The sequence below is a fragment of the Eschrichtius robustus genome, chromosome 14, assembly GCF_028021215.1.
Source record: "Eschrichtius robustus isolate mEscRob2 chromosome 14, mEscRob2.pri, whole genome shotgun sequence".
Taxonomy (NCBI): domain Eukaryota; kingdom Metazoa; phylum Chordata; class Mammalia; order Artiodactyla; family Eschrichtiidae; genus Eschrichtius; species Eschrichtius robustus.
Window position 1 is genome coordinate 85890618 of NC_090837.1, and position 25422 is coordinate 85916039.

General features: G+C 40.3%; 1 protein-coding gene across 1 annotated transcript in view; it reads left to right on the top strand.

Moving 5' to 3' along the window:
- The window catches only part of CDH20 (cadherin 20), a 60002-nt gene that overhangs the window by 2907 nt on the left and 31673 nt on the right, over positions 1–25422 (top strand). Inside the window, exons 2-5 of the mRNA XM_068562578.1 lie at positions 4917–5211; positions 5738–5857; positions 8345–8512; positions 12801–12988. Coding sequence (XP_068418679.1) covers positions 4917–5211; positions 5738–5857; positions 8345–8512; positions 12801–12988 — 771 coding nt within the window. The remainder of the gene's footprint in view (positions 1–4916; positions 5212–5737; positions 5858–8344; positions 8513–12800; positions 12989–25422) is intronic.

Sequence of the window (25422 nt, forward strand, 5' to 3'; positions counted from 1 at the left end):
CGTGTGTCAGTCATATTCTCATAAAGCAGATCATTTAATCATCATAACAATGCTACGAGGTAAGTATAATTCACTACTTTTTGATAATTAGAGTAGGGAACAAGGCTCAGAGAGGTTACATTCCTTGCCCAAAGTTACACAGAAGGCCAGGAAATCTGAAACCGAAGCCATGGGCTTTCTTTTACGCTGCCCTGCACATGGCCATGACTTTAGACCTAGCCCTGAGAGATACACAGAAGCAGCAATGGTGTCGGTGAGACCGGGAATGTAACCAAGCCTGTTTCCTGAAGGTGGGAGCACACAGCTGTGTAGTACCCTCTAGTACTCATGATTAGTGCTCACCCTTTCCTAATCACCCCAACACAGGACACAGGATACCCCCACATCTCCACAGTCATCCTGTCCAACCAACACTCCAGCAAACAATGAAAGTTTTTACCCTGAATTGGGTATGTCACCTCCACATGAAGAAGATAATTATGTATTCACTTACCCAGGCACTTTTCCCCTTTACTTTCTTTTGAAAGAGAATCCATCCACCTTTCATTCCCTCTCCCCCAGGGGCATTTCAGCTTGTCACCTTGAGCTCTGGAAGATGTCTGTTTAGAGAGCTGGCCTGAGTATTTGCTTATTTCAGAAAGGAGTGTGGCAACAATTATCAGCTGTAATTGGTATGGCCTTATAAAATCCACACTGGGCTTTCCAGGGACAAGGCAGTGTCGAGTTAAAGCTAGATTATATTGACATATGCAAAGAGGGGGACGCAGAGAGCTTGTGCTTGTGCATGAATCTGTGGTCCCAAGTCATGCTGAGGTTAACAACTACACGGAAGCTGTCTAACCACAAACTGTAAGCACTTGCTGAATTCCTGGAACTATACGAGGCACCATGAAAGACAGCAAAAGGAGTGAAAGTCACCCTTGTGTTTAACATTTTTTCATGATCTTCATGTACTTCCCACCATTCACTACTCCTTTGGCTCAAGATCTTATAGACTAAAGAATTGTTAGGTTAAGTAGACTATCCACCTGCCTGTCTAGGATAAGTACATAACCACGTGCTGCCAACTCCATTCCAGAAGCTCCTTACCTTCCTCCAAAGAGCTGGTGCTCAGTCAGTGTTAGCTGAATTAAGTATGGATAAACATAAAACACATTTTTATTGCAGTGCCAATTTGCTGAGTGACTTAGAGAAAAGCTGTTAATATCTCTTGTTTTCAATTTTCACAACCAAATTGTGTATTCTACGGCTGGTAAACCTAATGTTACATGCACAATACTGTGCTGGTTATTAAGCTGGTGTCTCAGCTCTGTATTCACCTTTCCATACTCCACTTTGTGATGCTCGGGCTGGAACTCTGCAAACCACAGTTTCTCCTTTTCCAACCAGCTCCCACTGGGTTCTGAGAGTAGAATGCACTAGAGGGAGAACCAGAGGCAGGAGGAGGGACAAGGGACTTGTTCCTTTCACCTGCAGCAGTTGATTCCAGTTTCTGGATTCTTTCCGCACTCCCAGCCCCAGCCTCACCACACCCGCTGAGAAATATCAGCACCACTGGATGGCACCCCCTTCTCAGAAGTCTGAGTCTCAGTTCCGTGGGAGGTGGGCGCTGGGAGGCCCCTCCTCTAAACTCCTGAAGCCCCAGCCTGACGGGGCAGCCCTCCCTTCTCAGAAGTCTCTGGCTCAGCCTCCTCCAAACGCCCAGATTCCAAGAGCCCCAACTTCTGCCCTCTGCTCCCCCAGCCAGAGGGGCACTAGCTGTTTCCTGGAGTTACTATCTCTCCGATGACACCTCAATGTTCCCTTTCTGCCTTTTCAATCCTTCATATTAAATTCTCCCTGCTAAAATAAGTGGTGTGGGTTCTGTTCCCTGACTAGATCCTGAACTGATACAATTTCAGTTGACCCTTGAGCAACATGGGGGTTAGGGGCACCAACCGTCCGCAACCTGGAAAATCCATTTTTAACTTTAGAGTCGGCCCTCTGTCTATATCCACGGTTCCTCCCTAATCACAGTTTACTCTGTATCCGTGGTTCTGCATCCACAGATTCATGTGTAGTACTGTTTGCAGCATATACTATTGAAAAAAATCCACATGTAAGTGCACCCTCGTGGTTCAAATCCATGTAGTTCAAGGGTCAACTGTATAGTCCCCAGAAACTAGTTCTGTGTAAGCAGATCCTGGCCCTTTTCATAACTGGTACTCTTCCTGTTCATAGGAGGCCCTCCTGTTTCTCTGTGGATGTCATCCCTCTTCCTTCCCCCCTCCTCTCCCCTCTTTCTTGCGCATAAACACACACACACACAGAAGGTACCTGAAAGGTGCTTGCCAGCTCTTTTAAGGCAAAGGTAACGTGGTTTCACTAAAAGCTTTAACCCTACTACTACACCCTACACCACTCATTCAATACAATTTTATTGAGCATTTGCTACATGTGAGGACTCACACTAAGATGGAAGCCACGCGGTTCCTGACTTCAAGGAACTCACAGTCTAGAGAGTTCCTCAAATTCTTCTCTCAATACAAACAAAAACAAAGATGACAGATCCAAGGTTCAGCCCAGACTCCACTGACATCAGCCAGCCGAGTAGCTCCTGAGGAACCAGAACCTTCTCTACAGCAGCAAAGACTTCTAGCCTCCTGTTACTTATTAAGTACTCTCCATAGGCAGAGCACTTAAACTTGGCCTATGATGATCACAAGTATGCTTAACTTTCTTAAGGTTCATAGGACATAACTTTTTAGATGACAAATAGAACACCTCAAAACAATCCTGGGTATTTTCTTTAACGTCAGCTTCTATTCTCTCTTTTTCCCCTGGATAATCTGCCATGCCCTGAATTAACCTATTTCATTCTAAGTGAAAGTTCTATGCCACATGCCTTAAAACTACACGTATTTATATATATATTTATACTTATACATGTATAGACATATATATGTAAACACACACAAACATATAAATTTTTTTTTTTTAATCCTTAGATCCCTGTCCTCCTCCTCCCAATTCCATTCCTCCGCCTGGGAACACAGGTCCAGATGGAATGGATTTTCATTTTTTGTGGCCAGGTCCAAATAAAATGGCTTTCTACTCTACACAATAAGAGCTAGGCACCTCTGCTTTTTTAACTGCATAAACAGAAGATTTGGATTGTGATAAAAAATAATAATACTGTATATGGAATGAGGAAATGGGAGAACTTTATACTCAAAATAGAATTCTTTAAGTAGAAAAAAATCCACAGCTATTTTTTCGGTCAGTTTGTTCTCTTATTTCCCTTCTCTAGATAAGACACAGCTGAATTCCTCTGGGCAGCAAAATCGCTGCCTGTGTGATCTGGCCATGAGTCAATTTGAGATCAGCTCAAAACCAGCCACAACCTCCAAACCCATCCTTGTCTGAGGATGCTGCGTATACACTTTCAGGTGTCTTCTTGGTGTCCGTGCCATTTAATCCTCAGGCTAACACTGTCCCAGCAATGCTTCAGGCAGCCTTCTCCAGCTTTTACCATTGGGCTATGCATAACAAAAAGGCCAACAGGTTGTTTCTTGGCCGTCTCTGCTACACTCCTGAAGGTCTGAAGGGAGTACAGAAGAGCTGGGCATGTTAATACCCGTCTCTCTATGCACGTATATCATCATGGTAATTGGCCCCATTTATAGCTTTCCTATTATGGGAAAGACACTGTACTAGGTGCTTTACATACATTAATCTCTAATGAGCCCAACAAACCTTCACAGTAAGAATTAACATTGTCCTCTACATTTATAATATGAGGAACTTGAGAGTTATAAGCATTAAATAATTTGTCAAGGGCACTCAATTTATAACTGATACAGACTGTTCAGGCCAGATGTACTTGCCTCTCTGGCCTAACCCTAACGCTAGCTGTCTGTTTTATAAACTATATCTCATGGACTTCATCACCGAGCTATGCAAAGTGCTAACTACCCCAGCAACAACAGAGCTGGTGGCGGCTGACTAAGTGTAACTAATTTTCTGTTGCCCCCTTAGAGCAGGACTATTACAAGATAGCACAAAATTCCAGGGTTCTTGCCATCTATATACATTGTCTATAATTAGGGATGCAGGAGTTTATTTCTAGGCTTAATATGAAAATAGTGCCCCTGGACTCATTTCGAGAGTCGTTACAAAGTAATTTGGGAGGAAATATAGCTGGATGGACAGATAAAAGCATGCCCCTAACAGAACCTTCCACATATAGATTTGAGTGATTCAGTTATGAGGCCAAGAACTGGTCCCACCAAAAGGAGAGATACACTGATACAAAGAATAATAACCAGCAGTAAAATTCCATTTTGACGCCTGAAACATAAACAAGTATAGTCCTACTGAGTGAAACTACGGAATTCAGAGAATTTCAAGAGCCCCTGGAAGTCATTTTGTATTTCCAGTACGGTGGCCACTGGTCTATTTATTAGCTATTTCATCAGCTTCTCAGCCAACTTGAATTGTCATAAAGTTTCTGAAACTCCAAAATTTAATTTATATCAACACTTGTAAAATTTTTAAATGTTTAGCCTTGTCCTTTTTTTAAAAAGAAAATTAAATGGAAAGGCTGGATTCCTTCTTATTAGACTTGCTCCTATTGTACACGTTGGGACGTACACTTTCCAGAACTCCTGTTTTCTATACTTCTCAGGGAGAGGAACTTTAAAAACGGTATTAAGTTAAGGATACTGAATGGGATGTAGAGAAACTTTACTTATTCATCAACTTATATTTGCTCTTTGATATAATCATGTTCAATGCATATTAGTTCTTTGTAGACATTTTAAACATCTGAGTGAAAAAAAGTCTTTCTGTTTGAAAGGAAATCATAAATTTAGACCATACTGAAAAATCTATTTATTTCTGACACCTGTTCATATGTCGGTGCTTTTTTTCCTCAGCTTCACTCAGACATGGACCGGGGGGATGGATCCATCAAATACATCCTCTCTGGAGAAGGTGCAGGTGTCGTGTTTACCATCGACGACACCACTGGAGACATCCACGCCATTCAGAGGCTTGACCGAGAAGAAAGGGCCCAGTACACTTTAAGGGCTCAAGCTCTGGACAGGCGGACGGGCAGGCCAATGGAGCCAGAGTCAGAGTTCATCATTAAAATCCAAGACATCAATGACAATGAGCCCAAGTTCCTGGATGGACCTTATGTCGCCACTGTGCCAGAAATGTCACCAGTGGGTAAGCTGGAGATTCACTGATTCTCACAAACAGCGGTTCCACTATAGAAGATCCTCCTGTCTAAACGTGGAGAAGGACAGAATGTGCAGAACAGTTCACAAATCATAAAACTCTACCAAGCTACTTAGACACTGAAGTCAGCCATAGTATAAAATAGTAGTAATACTAAGCCTAGTATTGTTATTCAGTTCCGGTTCTTAAAAAGCAAAACAAAATATAGATGATAGATAGATAGATAATATTTGATTCATAAGGGAGAAGCATTTTGGTATTATCAAAAGAGGAATGAGGGACCCAAAGACTGTGTTGTCCTTACGAGTTACTAAGAATTTAAAACACAAGTAACTCCCATCCCCACTGAAGAGGTACTTCTGTACTAAGCAGTTATGGAAACTTGACCTAGAAAGAGGCCTTTCCCAAGGAAGCAGACATAACATTTGCAAATGCTTTAAAATTGCCCATTCAGGATTGCATTCAGCCTTTAGCAATTCAACTTGAACAGGTTTCCACCATCTCTCTCCCTCAGGGACTTCTGTCATCCAGGTGACAGCCACAGATGCTGATGACCCAACCTATGGCAACAGTGCCCGAGTCATGTACAGCATCCTCCAGGGCCAGCCATATTTTTCTGTGGACTCCAAAACAGGTATGTGATGTAATACTTGAGTCAGAGGTGTTGATTTTATTCTCTAATAATTTGTAACTGCTATTTATGACAGACCCAACTCTCCTTTTCAAGAACTCTCCAGGGAGTGTATTAACTAGAGAGGATTGTTATAAGCTTTGGGATTAAGAGACCAAACTAGCACTGCCCTGGTGGGTAAGGGCAGCACAATGCATAGACAGTGGATAAAGTCTGATTGGATAAGCCCAAAGAACTGCCTACACAAAAGTATACCTCCTCACTAACCTGTAAAAAATCCTATGGCTGTATTTATTCCCAGGGAGTAAGGTCTTTTATAACGCCAAGAAGATCTAAGAGGATTGGCATATTAACCTGGGCTCGCTACAGAACTAGAATAATTGATTTTGAAACCAGGAAGAACCTTAGGGGAATCATCCAGTCCATCACTCTTCACTTAAAGGATAAGGAAATTGGGAACGGAGACCTAACAAAGTACTTCTGGTTGTAGAGATGTCCCCTGACATGTGGTCTGATGTTCTTCCCACTGAGCCACCCCGTACTAAGCAGAGAGCAAGGCCAGAATGAATGTGATGACGGGGTAGAGAGCACAGAGCATGGAATGTGGCCCCCCAAAAAGGAGGTGCTAAGTGGGACACTCTGACAGAGAGGACAGCATAGAGAACCCGGTGGGTAAGGAGGTAAGGAGCAACGTGCTAGAAAAGAACACGTCAACAATCAACAAATCAATTTGGCTTTGGGATTTTTGTTTTGTTTTGTTTTCAGTTTTACCCAAGAGCTTTGACTACAGAATTTATGTTTTATCTATGAAGGATTCCCTTTAATACTTTCGAGTTGGGCACAGCAATTATTATGATTATTATCTTGCACTTGTTCCAGACTTTCTCCCTTTTAAAATACATTCATAAATATTACCATATTTGAGCCTCCCAATAATCTTGCAAACTAGTGAAATATATGGAAGTGTTGTTATTCCCATTTCACATACAGGAAAATTGAGGACTGAAGAGTAATTAACACAAAACTAGAGTAAAGAAACTTACAGCCACAGAGGTAAAGTCAATGACAAACACTCAAAGTCATCCCTTTACAGGAAATAGAAAAAACAGATTTCTATTAGCAACCTGATATTTTTTTCCAGAAGTCCTCAGGGGAACCAGGCATTTGGAAAACTGTATCATAAAAGTAGAAAGTGAGGGAGTATACATTAGTAGGAGGAAAGAAAAAAGGTTGCAGTTACGGACTTCCATAAAACAGTAACTTTAACCACTCTACAGATGGAGGGAGGGAGAGTGAGGGGGTGCCCACAGGGAGGAAAAATACAGACAGGAAGAGGGTAATGTGTCCTTTACATCCCAAGAGGAACCTTACATTATTTTGACAGCTCCCAGGGGGCATCTATAGTGTTAAGGTCAAAAATACATGAAAAGATCATTATTGCCATGCCCATAGGCCATTTAAAAAAAGAAAATGCTAAATATTTCACTTCAGAATGTTGTTACTATAATGCAATATATATACATTATAGGAGTAAAATGGGGACAGGTTTGTGGTTCCCAGTTCCTTCCTTTGGCATGCAAAAGGTCTATTTAGCCAAGGGTCATGTTGTAAACTTGCAGTAAACACGCCTTTAATCTTTGCCTGGAGAGCACAGAAGTCAACTTTTCTAAGTGGAAGGGTTCAAAGGAAGATAAAACATTACCACACATCCTTGGCAGGATCAAAACAACACGTTTCACAGGATTATGACTTAGACCCCCTCTTCCTAACTGAAACCATATCATCATACGGCAGTGCTGCTACCTACTGTCTGGGGGAGATCATCCTGTATGTGTGTTAAACATAAACAACTCACAGAGCATCTTTCATGTCTTAGCGCACGGAATGCACTGAAGCACAGAGGTGAGCAGAACCTAACAAAACAGAATGAACATATAACAAAAGGAAAAGCAAATCTGAATTCCAACCCTGCTTACAATTAATTACTGGGGAGGCAGGAGAAAGCAGACTAGGAGTGAGTTGCCTAAAGAAGAGTCATTCACACTACAAGGGCTCTAGGGGCTGAATGAAGAAAGAGCGAGCTAAAGGAGAATTATCTAAAATCACAGATTTGCAGGCATATGAGGCTTTGTTTTCCGGACCCGAAGCCCCAGTTTTGTTTGGTGAGACAGAGCAGCCTGAAACTGTCTCAGACTGCCAGTTCCCCAGTCTGTTAGAGAACCATTGCTGCCACCTCCTGTTCTTTCTCAGTAATGTTGCCAAAGGAAATCGGCCCGCGAAGCTCTGCCGGCTGGAATAGTTATTTATTCACCCTTTGTTTAAGCACAGCATTTTTTTTGACGCTGGGATTCTGACCTCAAATTTAATAAAATATGTGACTTCCATCTCAACTCTAGCCATTAACAATGCACAAGGAGAAGCCTAGAACCCAATCTTTAAAATGGAACTTGTGGTTTTGTTTTTAAAAACAAAGTCATTTCTATCCTGCAGGTGTAATTAGGACAGCACTCATGAACATGGACCGAGAAGCCAAAGAATACTATGAAGTGATTATCCAAGCCAAGGACATGGGAGGGCAGCTTGGCGGATTAGCTGGGACCACAACGGTCAACATCACTCTCTCAGATGTCAATGATAATCCACCCCGCTTTCCCCAGAGTGAGTACCTAACCAGTGAGAGTATAGGTCTCAAGCCAGAGGGATGCAGTTGTGACAGAGGTGAAAGAGAAAGGCCTGTCTGAGTCCCTCTTTGAGTTCAATTATTCATGGATTCCTTTCTGACATTTATCATGCAATTCTCACATAACTATTTCCCTTCTAGATACCAACTTCCCATAGCACTAAACCAGTGTTTAAACTCTTTTTTTCTTGATTGCCATGCCCTGACCACTCCCCATAAAATTAAATATTAAGCAGTAAGATTTTGTTGGGTAGGGCTGAACTTTAGAGAGCCACAAACCATTGTAATATATAATAAATATCTAAGATTTTTTCACCTCTCCCCAACAAGAATCAATTTTTGCCCCCTAGGGGGCAATATTGCCCTTGTTGAGAATGCATGCAGGGAAACTAAGCCAAAGCTGGAGGTGAACATAGTGACCCATCTGACCACCTTAACCAATCAATTCACAAGCAGGTACCAAGCACCTGCTTTGTAAGGGCCCTGGGCATGAGGGGCACAAGATGCCTGAAACCCAGTCTCTGCCCCTGTGAAGCTTAAAGTCCACTTGGGGAGTACATACTCGATATTCATCAAAAGTTAACCAGGAAGCAGCATTTGCTGTGCCACTAGGTTAGTGTAGAGTGAAGCCTTCACAAGAAACCAAGATGAGTAAAAGCTTAATAAAAGAATGAGAGCTCAGCAGGGGATTGAAGAATATAAAGGATTCAAATAGGAAGAAAGGAAAACATTCCAGAAGGGGGAAGCTATTCATTCATTCAAAAAATATTTGCTTTGGGCAACATTCTAGATATGGGATATAAAGACCTAGAAATAAAGCTGCGAATGTAATTTTATGTTCAAAGATCCCTAAACTGAAGACCTGCTCTTCAGTGTTTCAAATGTGTTATATTTCTAACGGAAGTCACTGCAAAGTTTTTGAGCAAGTGAAAGACATAAAGGAAGGCTAATTTGATAGCCGTGTACAGCACTGGTTGCTAGGGGTGGAGACTAGAAGCAGGAGAGTCTGTTAGGAGGCTTTTAGAGTGGTCCAGATTTGAACTGATAAGGATGTAAGGAAACAGCAGAAGGGGTGGAATGGGGCTAATAAGAAAACATGGACTTCTGTCTCTTGATTTCTTGGCTAAGGGAAGATGGAATCAAAGATGACAGTGATGTTCTAGTCTGGGTGACAGGGAGAAGAACTGCACTACTGATAGAAACAGAGGGTGCATAATGGAACTAGCGGCAGGGAAGGAGGAAGACAAATTCCAATTTGAATGTGAAGTGACAGCAGGACAATCAGATTGAAGGTCCTTAAGGAAGGTGGAATATAGAGCTATGACTGTGGAATGGAGCCCAGGAACGGAGATGTGAATTTGAGAAGCAGATGCCTAAAAGGGAGCAGTTGGAGAAGTGAGAGCAGCAGACACAATTCCAGGTGAAAGACTTAACCAGGGGAATCAGGTTAAACAACAACAACAACTAAACTAAAAACTGAAAACCAGACCACCAGCTGAATAGCTACATTTTAAGTCAGTCAAACCAAGTAAGCCATCTATTTCATCTATGTAAATACAGGAAGAGGACTCAAATATTTACATACAACTGGTATCCATAAAGTCCCCATGAGATTTCGTGAAACTAAAAGACAGTATATTAAATATTTCACAAGTGGTACAAATAAGTAGGTTACTAAGTTGATTGGTCCTACAGTTCAGAATAGTAGTGCATCATGAAAACAGTTTATGAAATGCCATATGGATTGGCTTCTTAATTGCTTTGCTGACCCTGTAGGTTCCATCTTTATTATTTCATGAATGGCTCACACTGTGCACACTGTAGACTACAGATTCTTGAACATCCTTGATCCTATTTGGCTTTGTAATTTGACAGTAGACAGTATCTCTGAGGCATAAAGGGAAGAACGAAGTTATTACACAGCTCACAGTACGTAGATTTGGACATACTGCAGGAAAGTTGTACTGTTACCTACCAGGGCTCTTGGCCTCCTTAATCAATAGAAATTGATCAGAGGCCAGACAAGAAATTCAGGCAAGGCTTTACTGGGGACCCCGCTGCAGCAGCAGGGAGTGAGAACAAACAACAGTTTCCCTTGCTTGCTCCCTGCGCGGGGGTGAGCTCGTTCCTTATACGGGGTGAGGGTAGGGGTGTGTCCAGGGGTCGGGACAGAGGGGTGGCTGGGGTGGTTTGCCCACCACTTAGGTGGTGTTGTGTGCAGGGGGCAGGTGAAGTACCCTGCTTTTGCTCTGGGCCCTTCAAAAGTGGCACTTGCGTTTTTTGGTCTCTTTGTATCTTTTGTCCAGAATTTGCCCCAACTGTGCATGCACCCAGTTATTTTTAGTCTCATATGGTTTCTCTGTCTTTTGTTGCTGGAGGAGAGGTGTGTCCAGGTGCAAGCACTGCAGCCCTGCAGCAAAGGGGCCCAGGTCCCAGCCTGTCTCAATATCACCCCAAACACGGCAGCTTCACAGAAGCATAACACAATACAGTGATAACTGGGGTTTTAGTCCCGCCCCTCAAGGCAACATCTGAACACCATTCTAAAGCACACATTTTGAGTTGTCATTTTTTTTTAAATAATGAAGAACCTAGAATAGAGTGGAAACACAGATTATGTTGCACGGAAGACAAAATGGAAATGTGTAAAAGTAATCTCTGTGTCTCTAAACATTGTTCACACATTATCTCTGCTTCCTCTAAAATAGTCATTATTTTTGGACTTTTAAAAAATTTTCTTTATCTCACCATTAATTATTTCTCCTATTTGCTAAGACTAAGTTTAAATGATCTCATTATTCCATAACCTACCTTGGATAAACTCTTTGGCATTATTAATCTTCTGATTCTTCATTTTGGAAATCCCATTTTCCCTCTTTTTCACAAATAACATAACTGATTAGTTGTGGTTGACACAATGACACACCTACTATTTTATATTGAACAAGCTCAGTCACCTTTAACTGAACCAAATGTAAGGGAATGTCAAAACCTCAGACTATTTATTTCTAATATAATGCATTATGTGTAGAAATTATATGTATATGTTTGTTTCAACACAGAACATACAGCTTTCCTGGAGAAAATTATTTGTTTTTCCCAAATGTGTTCTGCAATAGAAAAGTCTGATCCATCAACAACTTTGGAAGTGAATGTAAAGAGATCATGAAATCCAAGTGCCTCCAGTTTAGTACAGACATTAGCAATTTCTTGGCTCACACTGGCAAAGAACAGTCATCATTTCTCCTCCTGTGCAGGGGAGGGTGCTATGAGCTGGCTGAGTGCTGTCAGCCTCTCCAAATCTTTGTGAGACTCAAGCCGTCACATCCCAGGCTTCCCAGGTTCACATCCCCACAGCTTGCAATGCATATTAGAATCAGAGAGACCATGTACATATTGAAAATGTGATTGCTTGATATAATATTTAGTCATTCACGTTATGATTGACAAAATAATGAAGAATGTCAAAAAGTTTAGCCCCAGAGAAGGTAAGTTAATGAAAATACTACTCCATGGAGACAAAAATGAACTGAATTAGTGAATTCAGGATATCAAGGTGAAAAGGAGAACATTACTGGCTCTGAGTTTCTTACATATGTGAGAACTCTGGGGGCATTCTATTCTGGAAAAGAGAACAAGAAGCTTCAGAGATCTGTCCATGAAGAAGCTGCCAATGGGCAGTCCCAGGTGCACGGACAGACTGAAGCTGGTGGAGTTTGTTCTCCATGGCTGGTCCTCCTTGTAGATCACTGGTCTCCATTAAATTTGGGCAGGTGGTCATAGAGACAGGCATTCAGCATGATGGCCAGGCTACAAAGGAAAATGTGGGCATTTGAAACGTGGACAGAGTAAATACATACTTTGTGACCACAATGTTTTTTCTATTTTTCTCAGAAGTAATTAACATTTGGGGAAATGGTTCATTAGAAAGGAAAGATTGGAAAGCAAGGTATTGATACTTCTACCACTCTGAAGGTAGATTCACTGAGATGAGAAATATTTTTGCTTTTGTCCTGTCCTACTCCTAGGATTATGATCAAGGTATTTTGGCACCTACTTATCAAATATCCAGTACAGGCTATGACCCAATAACATATACTCAGCCTCTTTGGATCTCAGTTTTTTCATCTGTAAAACTCAAGTTTTAACTTTTGGACCATGAAAAAGATGTTTTGCACAGCATGGTGGACATGATGTGATACTGAAGAGGCTTTTTTTTGGTAGTAACAGATTACAGAAAATGCATGTTCTGACTCTTCCTCACAGAACATTATCAGATGAGTGTGTTGGAATCAGCTCCGGTTAGCTCTACTGTGGGAAGGGTGTTTGCCAAGGACCTGGATGAAGGAATTAATGCAGAGATGAAGTACACTATTGTGGATGGAGATGGTGCAGATGCATTCGACATTAACACAGATCCCAATTTCCAAGTCGGCATCATAACTGTGAAGAAGGTAATCCAACTCCTTTTTCCAAATCATTTCAATGGAGGCTTTGAATGTGTATGAAATATTAGTAAGGACTGTTATATTATTGATATGTATTGCTTCAAATTCTCTGATACACTTTCCTATCAATAAGAAAAAAGCCTCTTACTCCTTTTGTTTACATGTAAACACTGGCTGTGTCATCATTTTACAGAAAGGGTACCAAGTCATGATAAAAATGTATTATAAATATGTCACTTCGGACTTCCCTGGTGGCGCAGTGGTTAAGAATCCGCCTGCCAATGCAGGGGACACGGGTTCGAGCCGGGGGCCGGGAAGATCCCACATGCCGCGGAGCAACTAAGCCCGTGCACCACAACTACTGAGCCTGTGCTCTAGAGCCCACGAGCCGCAACTACTGAGCCTGCCTGCCACAACTACTAAAGCCCGCACACCTAGAGCCCCTGCTCCGCAACAAGAGAAGCCACCGGAAAGAGAAGGCTGTGCACTGCAATGAAGAGTAGCCCCCGCTCACCGCAACTAGACAAAACCAGAGTGCAGCAACAAAGACCCAATGCAGCCAAAAATAAATAAATAAATAAATTTATTAAAAAAAAAAAAAATATGTCACTTCTCCTAGCTCACTACTTAGCCACTTTAAAAAACTGCTGTAGCTTAATTCCCTAATGATGTTAATGACTTAACCAATATCTGCATTTTAATAACCTCATTTTTACCATAGTATACCATAAACAACAATAAAGCTAGCTATACTATTATTATTAATCAATAAATAACATGCAGGGATTTTTAAATTGCTACTTAAAGACCTAAAGATGCTAATCGGACTTGGAAAGGTTTTATCAAACACAGCTGCTGAGTGATGTTACCACTTGAAACTCCTTCATAGTAAGGAGTTATAATAAGTTAATAAGTTTTCATAGTAAGTTAATAAGTTTTTGAATGTAAGCTATCGATTCTGTGGAATAAAGCACATATGGACATACTCAGCTGAAAGATAAAACCTAAAAATAACTGAAGTTTTAACATCCTAATAAATATATCTGATAAAATACATTAATTCAAAAAAGTATTGATTTCATCTTCCTTCTCCTCTATTTCAAATACAACTTAAAACCCAAGATATCTTAAATTATTTCTTCAACAAAGATTTGTTGAGTGCCTACCTATGTGCCAGGCACTGTTCTAGGCATTTAATGTAGAGAGTAAGTAAAACAACTGAAAACCTCTGCCCTCTTGAAGTTTACGTTCTAGTAAGGGGAAGAAGACAATCAAATAGCAAGTAAGTCAATAAAGTTGTATATTAGAAAGCAATAAGTGCTATGTGGGAGGGGGTGTAAAATAGAACAAAGCAAGATCAGAAGAGCCAACATGACTTCAAATTTAATTGCATGCTTGTGACTGGCCTCACAGAGAAGTGACATTTATGCAAAGACTTGAAGTGGGCAGAGTCACAGCACAGAGTTGGGCAGGCTGACAAGGCACAACCCTCGGAGGAGCCCTATAAATGACTTTCAGTGAGAACCATAAATGGCAGCCCTGTAAACAAGGGAATGGACACGGAAATACTGAGGAAAGTGTTCCAGACAAAGGAACAGCCAGTGCAAAGACCCTGAGGTGGGACTCTGCCTGGCTTGTTTCAAGAACAGCAAGGGGGTTTATAAGGCTGGAAAGGGAGACCAGAAGGAGATGAGGTCAGAAAAGTAACAAGGGGGACAGACTGTGTTAGGACCTTGCAGGCAGATTAAGGACTTTGGGTTTTAATCTGACTAAAGTGGAGAACTGAAGGATTTTAACAGATGTGTGACATCACTGGACTTTTATTATGAAATAATTACTGTGTAAGCTGTGTTGAGAAAAGGCCATAAGGGGGCAAGAATGGAAACAGGGAGTCCAGCTGAGAGGCTATTGCAATAATCAAGGTAAGAGATGATGATGGCTTGGTCTACGGTATTGGGAATGGATGTGGTGAGAACTGGTCAGAATCTGAATATATTTTGAAAGTAGAACCAACAGGATTTCCTAACAGATTGGATGAGGATATGAAAGAAAAAGAGGAGTTGGTTGAGCGACAAAAAGAATAGAGATGGCACTAAGTGATACGGGGAAATACTGGAATTCAGTTCTGAGCACGTAACATTTGCAATGTCTATCAGACACCCAAGTGGAGATGTATAGCAGTTGTCGGTTATAGGAGTCTGGAATTTGGAGAAGAGTTCTGGACTGAAAATATAAATTTGAAAGTCATAAATGGTACTTAAAGCAAATAAAAAATAATAATATTCCAAGGGATCGAGCATAGATGGAGAAGAGGGCAGTGAAATAAATCCTGTGGCAGCCCAATGTGACGAGGTCAGGGAGAGCAAAAACAAGCAAGGAGACTGAGGAGGAGAGCCAGGGAGGCAGAAGGAAGATCAGGAGAGTCTGGTGTCCTGGAAGGTGTAAAGAAACCGTTTCCAAGAGAAGAGAGTGACTGCTCTAAGTGCTGCTGTGGTAAGTGCTGCTAAAGGTCATATAAAAACACTGAAAATTAATCACAGACTTTAGGAACAGGGAGGTCATTGATGACCCTGACAAAAGCAACCAAGTCATAACTTAGAATGTGGCACAAGTTAATGTGTTAATAATAACTTTATTCTATGCTGTTCCATAGAGTTGAATTAACACTGCTTTAGAAGGGAAGAAGGGAGAGTTCACATGTTTGTCCTTATTTATTTAATGTGCAATCAAGTACAGCAAAAGAACAGATATATCCAGCATTCCTCCAACCAGAAATCTTTATAACCAGCACACAATGACCTCAAAACAGTGCAAAATGCTGACATTAACTTTGGAACCATCATATAAATCTGGATGTAATTTAAATATTGTAGTTTATTTTACTCATATTCTTTGAGAACTAATAATACATTATAAAAGGTGACTAGAATAATAATACCAAGTTGTTGTATGACATAAGATTAAGAACACTCCCCTATTATGTGGCATGCCTCAAGCTAAAAATTAATAATACATTGCCTATCATGACTGGTAACTATAAACAAGGTAAAAGCTCAAAGTTTGGGATAATTATTATCTCTTTAAAGCAAAATTTATCTTTAAAGAATTAAGCAATCAGAAAAAGAGCTTTTGAGGTTCTCAATATATTTTAAATTTTATTTTATATCTTAAATAATATATAATTCTAAATAATAAAATAATATTAATTTATGTCCAATTATTAGAATATATCTTAGACCTTACTATAAGCCATTAATTTAAAAATTATTAACTATTATAATTTTATATATGATGAGATTGGTTAGGGTGGTATGGCCATAGACTGTATCTGAAAGGAACCTCAAACTGTCGTTTCTCCAGCTCCCTTACCTGGAAAAAAGATTAAACCTCGTAAGACAGAACACTGTCTTTCACTGTCATTGCTAAAACTATATCCATGTTTAATCAAAACATGTATCAACTTTGCCAAGGTCATTTGGATTTCTCTTCTGAACTTATGAGGTGCCAGAAAATGGAATTAAGAAACAGGTCAATAAGTTGAGTAGATGGACAAGTCAAATATAATAAACACTTTAGAGGCTATTGACTGCTAAATCTATACCTTTGGAACAACATTCACTCAGATGCTTGATCCACACCCATCCTCCTACTTTGTCATTAATAATGTCATGTAAAATTGAAAGAAATGTTCTGCTTTTGATTTATTTCCCTTAGGCCTATTATTTGTCTAAAAAAGCACACACTTTTTCAAAAAGAGAAATTAAGTTGAATTGATAGAATTGGGTCTTCATAAAACCACACTGATTACTACCCAGTACCTTGGGTCTTTTTTGGCTTTTAAGTAATCAATCAATTGATTTTCAGTCTCTTAATTTAAATGCTTTTCAAAGATAACTTGAAACATACAATTTTCAGAATGTTCTTTATTCTATATGAGCATGATCTTATATCTTCAGCATGTCTTCCATCTTCCAGCATACAATAAACAATTGTTTCAAGTCCACTCTCCTCTTAGGCAGGCCACAAAGCAGAAAACTTTTGAATTTCATCAAACCTAAGGTGCCATGAATTCTCATCACTGTCTTATTTTTAATTTTTTTTAACTTCTTTATTGGAGTATAATTGCTTTGCAATGGTGTGTTCGTTTCTGCTGTATAACAAACTGAATCAGCTATACGTATACATATATCCCCATATATCCTCCCTCTTTCGTCTACCTCCAATCTCCCTATCCCACCCCTCTAGGTGGTCACAATGCACCCAGCTGATCTCCCTGTGCTATGCAGCTGCTTCCCACTAGCTATCTATTTTACATTCGGTAGTGTATATATGTCCATGCCACTCTCTCACTTCGTCGCAGCTTACCCTTCCCCCTTCCCATGTCCCCAAGTCCATTCTCTACGTCTGCGTCTTTATTCCTGTCTTGCCTCTAGGTTCTTCAGAACCATTTTTTTTTGTAGATTCCACGTGTATGTGTTAGCATACGGTATTTGTTTTTGTCTTTCTGACTTACTTCACTCTGTATGACAGACTCTAGGTACATCCACCTCACTACAAATAACTCAATTTCGTTTCTTTTTTATGGCTAAGTAATATTCCATTGTATATATGTGGCACATCTTCTTTATCCATTCATCTGTCAATGGACGCTTAGGTTGCTTCCATGTCCTGGTTATTGTAAATAGTGCTGCAATGAACTGTGGTACATGACTCTTTTTGAATTATGCTTTTCTCCAGGTATATGCCCAGTAGTGAGATTGCTGGGTCGTATGGCAGTTCTATTTTTAGTTTTTTAAGGAACCACCATACTGTTCTCCACAGTAGCTGTATCAATTTACATTCCCACCAACAGTGCAAGAGGGTTCCCTTTTCTCCACACCTTCTCCAGCATTTATTGTTTGTAGATTTTTTGATGCTGGCCATTCTGACTGGTGTAAGGTGATACCTCATTGTAGTTTTGATTTGCATTTTTCTAATGATTAGTGATGTAGAGCATCCTTTCATGTGTTTGTTGGCAATGTGTATATCTTCTTTGGAGAAATGTCTATTTAGGTCTTCTGCCCATTTTTGGATTGGGTTGTTTGTTTTTTTGATATTGAGCTGCATGAGCTGCCTGTATATTTTGGAGATTAATCCTTTGTCAGTTGCTTCATTTGCAAATATTTTCTCCCATTCTGAGGTTTCTCTTTTTGTCTTGTTTATGCTTTCCTTTGCTGTGCAAAAGCTTTTAAGTTTCATTAGGACCAATTTGTTTATTTTTATTTTTATTTCCATTTCTCTAGGAGGTGGGTCAAAAAGGATCTTGCTGTGATTTATGTCATGGAGTGTTCCGCCTATGTTTTCCTCTAAGAGTTTGATAGTGTCTAGCCTTACATATAGGTCTTTAATCCATTTTGAGTTTATTTTTCTCTATGGTGTTAGGGAGTGCTCTAATTTCATTCTTTTAAATGTAGCTGTCCAGTTTTCCCAGCACCACTTATTGAAGAGGCTGTCTTTTCTCCATTGTATATTCTTGCCTCCTTTATCAAAGCTAAGGTGACCATATGTGTGTGGGTTTATCTCTGGGCTTTCTATCCTGTTCCACTGATCTATATTTCTGTTTTTGTGCTAGTACCATACTGTCTTGATTACTGTAGCTTTGTAGTACAGTCTGAACTCCAGGAGTCTGACTCCTCCAGCTCCATTTTTCTTTCTCAAGATTGCTTTGGCTATTCAGAGTCTTTTGTGTTTCCATAGAAATCGTGAAATTTTTTGTTCTAGTTCTGTGAAAAATGCCACTGGTAATTTGATAGGGATTGCATTGAATATGTAGATTGCTTTGGGTAATATAGTCATTTTCACAATGCTGATTCTTCCAATCAAAGAACATGGTATATCTCTCCATCTTTCTGTATCATCTTTAATTTCCTTCATCAGTATCTTATAGTTTTCTGCATACAGGTCTTTTGTCTCCTTAGGTAGGCTTATTCCTAGGTGTTTTATTCTTTTTGTTGCAATGGTAAATGGGAGTGTTTCCTTAATTTCTCTTTCAGATTTTTCATCATTAGTGTATAGGAATGCAAGAGATTTCTGTGCATTAATTTTGTATCCTGCTACTTTACCAAATTCACTGATTGGCTCTAGTAGTTTTCTGGGAGGATCTTTAGGATTCTCTATGTATAGTATCATGTCATCTGCAAACAGTGACAGCTTTACTTCTTCTTTTCCGATTTGGATTCCTTTTATTTCTTTTTCTTCTCTGATTGCTGTGGCTAAAACTTCCAAAACTATGTTGAATAACAGCAGTGAGAGTGGGCAGCCTTGTCTTGTTCCTGATTTTAGTGGAAATGGTTTCAGTTTTTCACCATTGAGAACGATGTTGGCTGTGGGTTTGTCATATATGGCCTTTATTATGTTGAAGTAAGTTTCCTCTATGCCTACTTTCTAGAGAGTTTTTATCATAAATGGGTGTTGAATTTTGTCAAAAGCTTTTTCTGCATCTATTGAGATGATCATATGGTTTTTATTCTTCAATTTGTTAATATGGTGTATCACATTGACTGATTTACGTATACTGTAGAATCCTTGCATGATCAAGTGGGATAAACCCCACTTGATCATGGTATATGATCCTTTTCTGTTTGCTAGTATTTTGTTGAGAATTTTTGCATCTATGTTCATCAGTGGTATTGGTCTGTAATTTTCTTTTTTTTGTGACATCTTTGTCTGGTTTTGGTATCAGGGTGATGGTGGCCTCGTAGAATGAGTTTGGGAGTGTTCCTCCCTCTGCTATATTTCGGAAGAGTTTGAGAAGGATAGGTGTTAGCTCTTCTCTACATGTTTGATAGAATTTGCCTGTGAAGCCATCTGGTCCTGGGCTTTTTTTGTTGGAAGATTTTTAACCACAGTTTCAATTTCAGTGCTTGTGACTGGTCTGTTTATATTTTCTATTTCTTCCTGGTTCAGTCTCAGAAGGTTGTGCTTTTCTAAGAATTTGTCCATTTCGTCCAGGTTGTCCATTTTATTGTCATATACTTGCTTGTAGTAATCTTTCATGTTCCTTTGTATTTCTGCAGTGTCAATTGTTACTTCTTCTGTTTCAGTCTATTGATTTGAGTCTTTTCCCTTTTTCCTTGATGAGTCTGGCTAATGGTTTATCAATTTTGTTTACCTTCTCAAAGAACCAGCTTTTAGTTTTATTGTTCTTTGCTACCGTTTCCTCCATTTCCTTTTCATTTATTTCTGTTCTGATCTTTATGATTTCTTTCCTTCTGCTAACTTTGGGGCTATTTTGTTCTTCTTTCTCCAATTGCTTTAGGTGTCAGTTTAGGTTGTTTATTTGAGTTTTTTCTTGTTTCTTGAGATAGGACTGTATTGCTATAAACTTCCCTCTTAGAACTGCTTTTTCTGCATCCCATAGGTTTTGGGTCATCGTGTTTTCATTGTCATTTGTTTCTAGGTATTTTTTGATCTCCTCTTTGATTTCTTCAGTGATCTCTTGGTTATTTAGTAGTGTACTGTTTAGCCTCCAATGTGTTTGCATGGTTTACAGTTTTTTTCCTGTAACTGATATCTAATCTTATAGCGCTGTGGTAAGAAAAGATACTTGATACGATTTCAATTTTCTTAAATTTACCAAGGCTTGATTTGTGAACCAAGATATGATCTACTCTGGAGAACGTTCCATGAGCACTTTAGAAGAAAGTGTATTCTGTTGTTTTTGGATGAAATGTCCTATAAATATCAATTAAATCCATCTTGTTTAATGTGTCACTTAAAGCTTGTGTTTCCTTATTTATTTTCATTTTGGATGATCTGTCCGTTGGTGAAAGTTGGGTGTTAAAGTCCCCTACTATGACTATTACTGTCAATTTCCCCTTTTATGGCTGGTACCATTTGCCTTATGTATTGAGGTGCTCCTATGCAGGGTGCATAAATATTTACAATTGCTATATCTTCTTCTTGGATTGATCCCTTGATCATTATGTGGTGTCCTGCTTTGTATCTTGTAATAAACAATTTTTATTTTAAAGACTATTTTGTCTGATATAAGAATTGCTACTCCAGCTTTCTTTTGATTTCCATTTGCATGGAATATCTTTTTCCATCCCCTCACTTTCAGTCTGTATGTGTCCCTGGGTCTGAAGTGGGTCTCTTGTAGACAGCATATATATGGGTCTTGTTTTTGTATCCATTCAGCCAGTCTGTGTCTTTTGGTTGGAGCATTTAATCCATTTACATTCAAGGTAATTATCGATATGTTCGTTCCCTTTACCATTTTCTTAATTGTTCTGGGTTTGTTATTGTAGGTCTTTTCCTTCTCTTGTGTTTCCTGCCTAGAGAAGTTCCTTTAGCATTTGTTCTAAAGCTGGTTTGGTGGTGCTGAATTCTCTTAGCTTTTGCTTGTCTGTAACGGTTTTAATTTCTCTGTCAAATCTGAATGAGAGCCTTGCTGGGTAGAGTAATCCTGGTTGTAGGTTTTTCCCTTTCATCACTTTAAATATGTCCTGCCACTCCCTTCTTGCTTGCAGAGTTTCTGCTGAAATATCAGCTGTTAACCTCATGGGGATTCCCTTGTATGTTATTTGTTGCTTTTCCTTTGCTGCTTTTAATATTTTTTTCTTTGTATTTAATGTTTGATACTTTGATTAATATGTGTCTTGGCATGTTCCTCCTTGGATTTATCCTCTATGGGATGCTCTGTGTTTCCTGGACTTGATTGACTATTTCCTTTCCCATGTTAGTGGAGTTTTTGACTATAATCTCTTCAAATATTTTCTCAGACCCTTTCTTCTTGTCTTCTTCTTCTGGGACACCTATAATTCGAATGTTGGTGTATTTAATGTTACCCCAGAGGTCTCGGAGACTGTCCTCAATTCTTTCCATTCTTTTTTCTTTATTCTGCTCTGCAGTAGTTATTTCCACTATTTTATCTTCCAGGTCACTTATTCATTCTTCTCCCTCAGTTATTCTGCTATTGATTCCTTCTAGGGAATTTTTAATTTCATTACTGTGTTGTTCATCAGTTTGTTTGCTCTTTAGTTCTTCTAGATCCTTGTTAAACATTTCTTGTATTTTCTCCATTCTATTTCCAAGATTTTGGATCATCTTTACTATCATTACTCTGAATCTTATTTTGCAGGTAGACTGCCTATTGCCTCTTCATTTGTTTGGTCTGGTGGGTTTTTACTTTGCTCCTTCATCTGCTGCATATTTCTCTGTCTTCTCATTTTGCTTAACTTACTGTGTTTAGGGTCTCCTTTTTGCAGATGGCAGGTTCATAGTTCCTGTTGTTTTTAGTGTCTGCCCCCAGTGGGTAAGGTTGGTTCAGTGGCTTCTGTAGGCTTCCTGGTGGAGGGGACTGTTGCCTGTGTTCTGGTGGATGAGGCTGGATCTTGTCTTTCTGGTGGGCAGGGTCACGTCCAGTGGTGTGTTTTGGGGTATCTGTGAACTTAATATGATTTTAGGCAGCCTCTCTGCTAATGGGTGGGGTTGTGTTCCTGTCTTGCTAGTTGTTTGGCATGGGGTGTCCAGCACTGTAGGTTGCTGGCCGTTGGGTGGAGCTGAGTCTTAGCATTGAGACGGAGATCCCTGGGAGACAAAACCTATACAGACAAAATCACACAAAGAAGTATACACATACACACTCCCAAAAAGAGAAAAAGGGAAAAAAATATATATGTATATATATAAAAAAAAGGAAGAGAGCCACCAAATCAATAAACAAATCTACCAGTGATAATAAGCTCTAAATACTAAACTAGGTAAACATAAAACTAGAAACAAATTAGACGCAGAAAGCAAACCCCAAGTCTACAGTTGCTCCCAACGTCCACTGCCTCAGTTTCGGGATGATTCGTTGTCTATTTAGGTATTCCACAGATGCAGGGTACATCAAGTTGACTGTGGAGGTTTAATGCACTGCTCCTGAGGCTGCACAGAGAGATTTCCCTTTCTCATCTTCGTTCACACAGCTCCTGGGGTTCAGCTTTGGATTTGGCCTCGCCTCTGCACGTAGGTCACCCTCTGGCATCTGTTCTTCACCCAGACAGGAGCGGGTTAAAGGAGTAGTTGATTCAGGGGCTCTGGCTCACTCAGGCTGGGGGGAGGGAGGGGTATGGAATGCGGGGCGAGCCTGCGGAGGCAGAAGCCAAAATGTTGCAACAGCCTGAGGCACGCCGTGTGTTCTCCCAGGGAAGCTGTCCCTGGATCATGGGACCCTGGCAGTGGCGGGCTGCACAGGCTCCTGGGAGAGGAGGTGTGGATAGTGACCTGTGCTTGCACACACGATTCTTGGTGGCTGCACCAGCAGCGTTAGCATTCCATGCCCGTCTCTGGGGTCCAAGCTGATAGCCACGGCTTGCGCCCATCTCTGGAGCTCGTTTAGGCAGTGCTCTGAATCCCCTCTCCTCACGCACCCCAAAACAATGGTCTCTTGCCTCTTTGGCAGGTCCAGACTTTTTCCCGGACTCCCTCCCGGCTAGCTGTGGCGCACTAGCCCCCTTCAGGCTGTGTTCACGCAGCCAACCCCAGTCCTGTCCCTGGAATCTGAACTCCGAAGCCTGAGCCTCAGCTCCCAGCCCCCACCCGCCCCGGCAGATGAGCAGACAAGCCTCTCAGGCTGGTGAGTGCCGGTCGGCACTGATCCTCTGTGCGGGAATCTCTCCACTTTGCTCTCTGCACCCCTGTTGCTGCACTCTCCTCTGTGGCTCCGAAGCTTCCCTCCACACCCACCCCTCGTCTCCGCCAGTGAACGGGCTTCCTAGTGTGTGCAAACTTTTCCTCCTTCACAGCTCCCTCCCAGAGGTGCAGGTCCCATCCCTATTCTTTTGTCTCTGTTTTTCCTTTTTTCTTTTGCCCTACCAAGGTACATGGGGAGTTTCTTGCCTTTTGGGAAGTCTAAGGTTTTCTGCCAGCATTCAGCAGGTGTTCTGTAGGAGTTGTTCCACATGTAGATATATTTTTGATGTATTTGTGGGGAGGAAAGTGATCTCCATGTCTTACTCCTCTGCCATCTTGAAGGTCCTCCCTGACACATTCCTCATCACTGTTTTATATATCACTTAAAACACACACACACACAAAAACCTCCTGCTAATTTGAATGATACAATGCTTTCTCATTCCTTTGTTTGGAGTTACTGGAAAAGCCCTTGCAGACACAGATGTATTTGCTTCACTAATATCAGATTTATTCCCTGCTATTGTTTCCATACCATTTTACCTACACAGCAACTTTTGTTTCAATGTTGAATCATAATACAATCTTTCTGAAGACATTTTAGAAGGCAGTAAAGTTCAACACATGTATTACCAACAAGTGTAGAACTCAACCGAAGTACAGCATGAACGACTTTGACCAGGTTTGGCTAGCACAAATGGTGACAACTACATCCTACCTCTCGTTGGGTCTACAGCAATTATAAGATGCTATCAATTGGAGAAGCAACCCTATTTCCAAAATGTCAAAATACAAAAAAATGTGTATCTTTAAATCATTGAAATATGGCAACGTAAAGTCTGTATATATCATCATTCAACTAGTATCAATACATGTTAATACACTGAAAAACTTTTGCACTACTCAATGTAACAACATGTTTGGGTTTTAGGCCCTCCCTAGGTACTGGGGAATAAAAATCTGACTAAATCATAATCTTTGCCCTTTAGTATCATGAAGGTAACCAACACAGAAAGAAATATTTATAATACAAAATAAGAAGAGCCATAATGGAAGTAAGACAAAGTGCTATGGGAAAAGAAGAGGGAATGATTAATGCTGCTTAGGGGAACTGCATTACTATTTTGTAACATAATTTTCATTACTCAATTTTTTTTTTTTTTAATGGGAATTATTTATTTATTTATGGCTGTGTTGGGTCTTCGTTTCTGTGTGAGGGCTTTCTCTAGTTGCGGCAAGCGGGGGCCACTCTTCATCGCGGTGCGCAGGCCTCTCACTATCGCGGCCTCTCTTGTTGCGGAGCACAGGCTCCAGGCGCGCAGGCTCAGTAATTGTGGCTCACGGGCCCAGCTGCTCCGCGGCATGTGGGATCTTCCCAGACCAGGGCTCGAACCCGTGTCCCCTGCATTGGCAGGCAGATTCTCAACCACCGTGCCACCAGGGAAGCCCCTCATTACTCAATTTTCAAGGATATAATAACTTCATTTTTATGTGCTCCAACTCTAGGAAATTTCTTGAATTTAACTTGGGTTCTCAGACATTACTACTCTTTGATTTACTATTTAAATATGTAAAAACAAGTACAAAAACTTTTCTAGACAGAAATGTCAAACTCATATCAATTATGGGCAATTTAAAGTTTAGGGTATTTAAGGCAAAGTTTTCTTTAAATTTTAAATAATAAAATTATTTAAGGGAGACGATAATCTTAAATAATATAAAAATCACTAAGTAACTTATTTAAAAAGAAATTTTAACAATAATTAAAAACTCACTCGTCT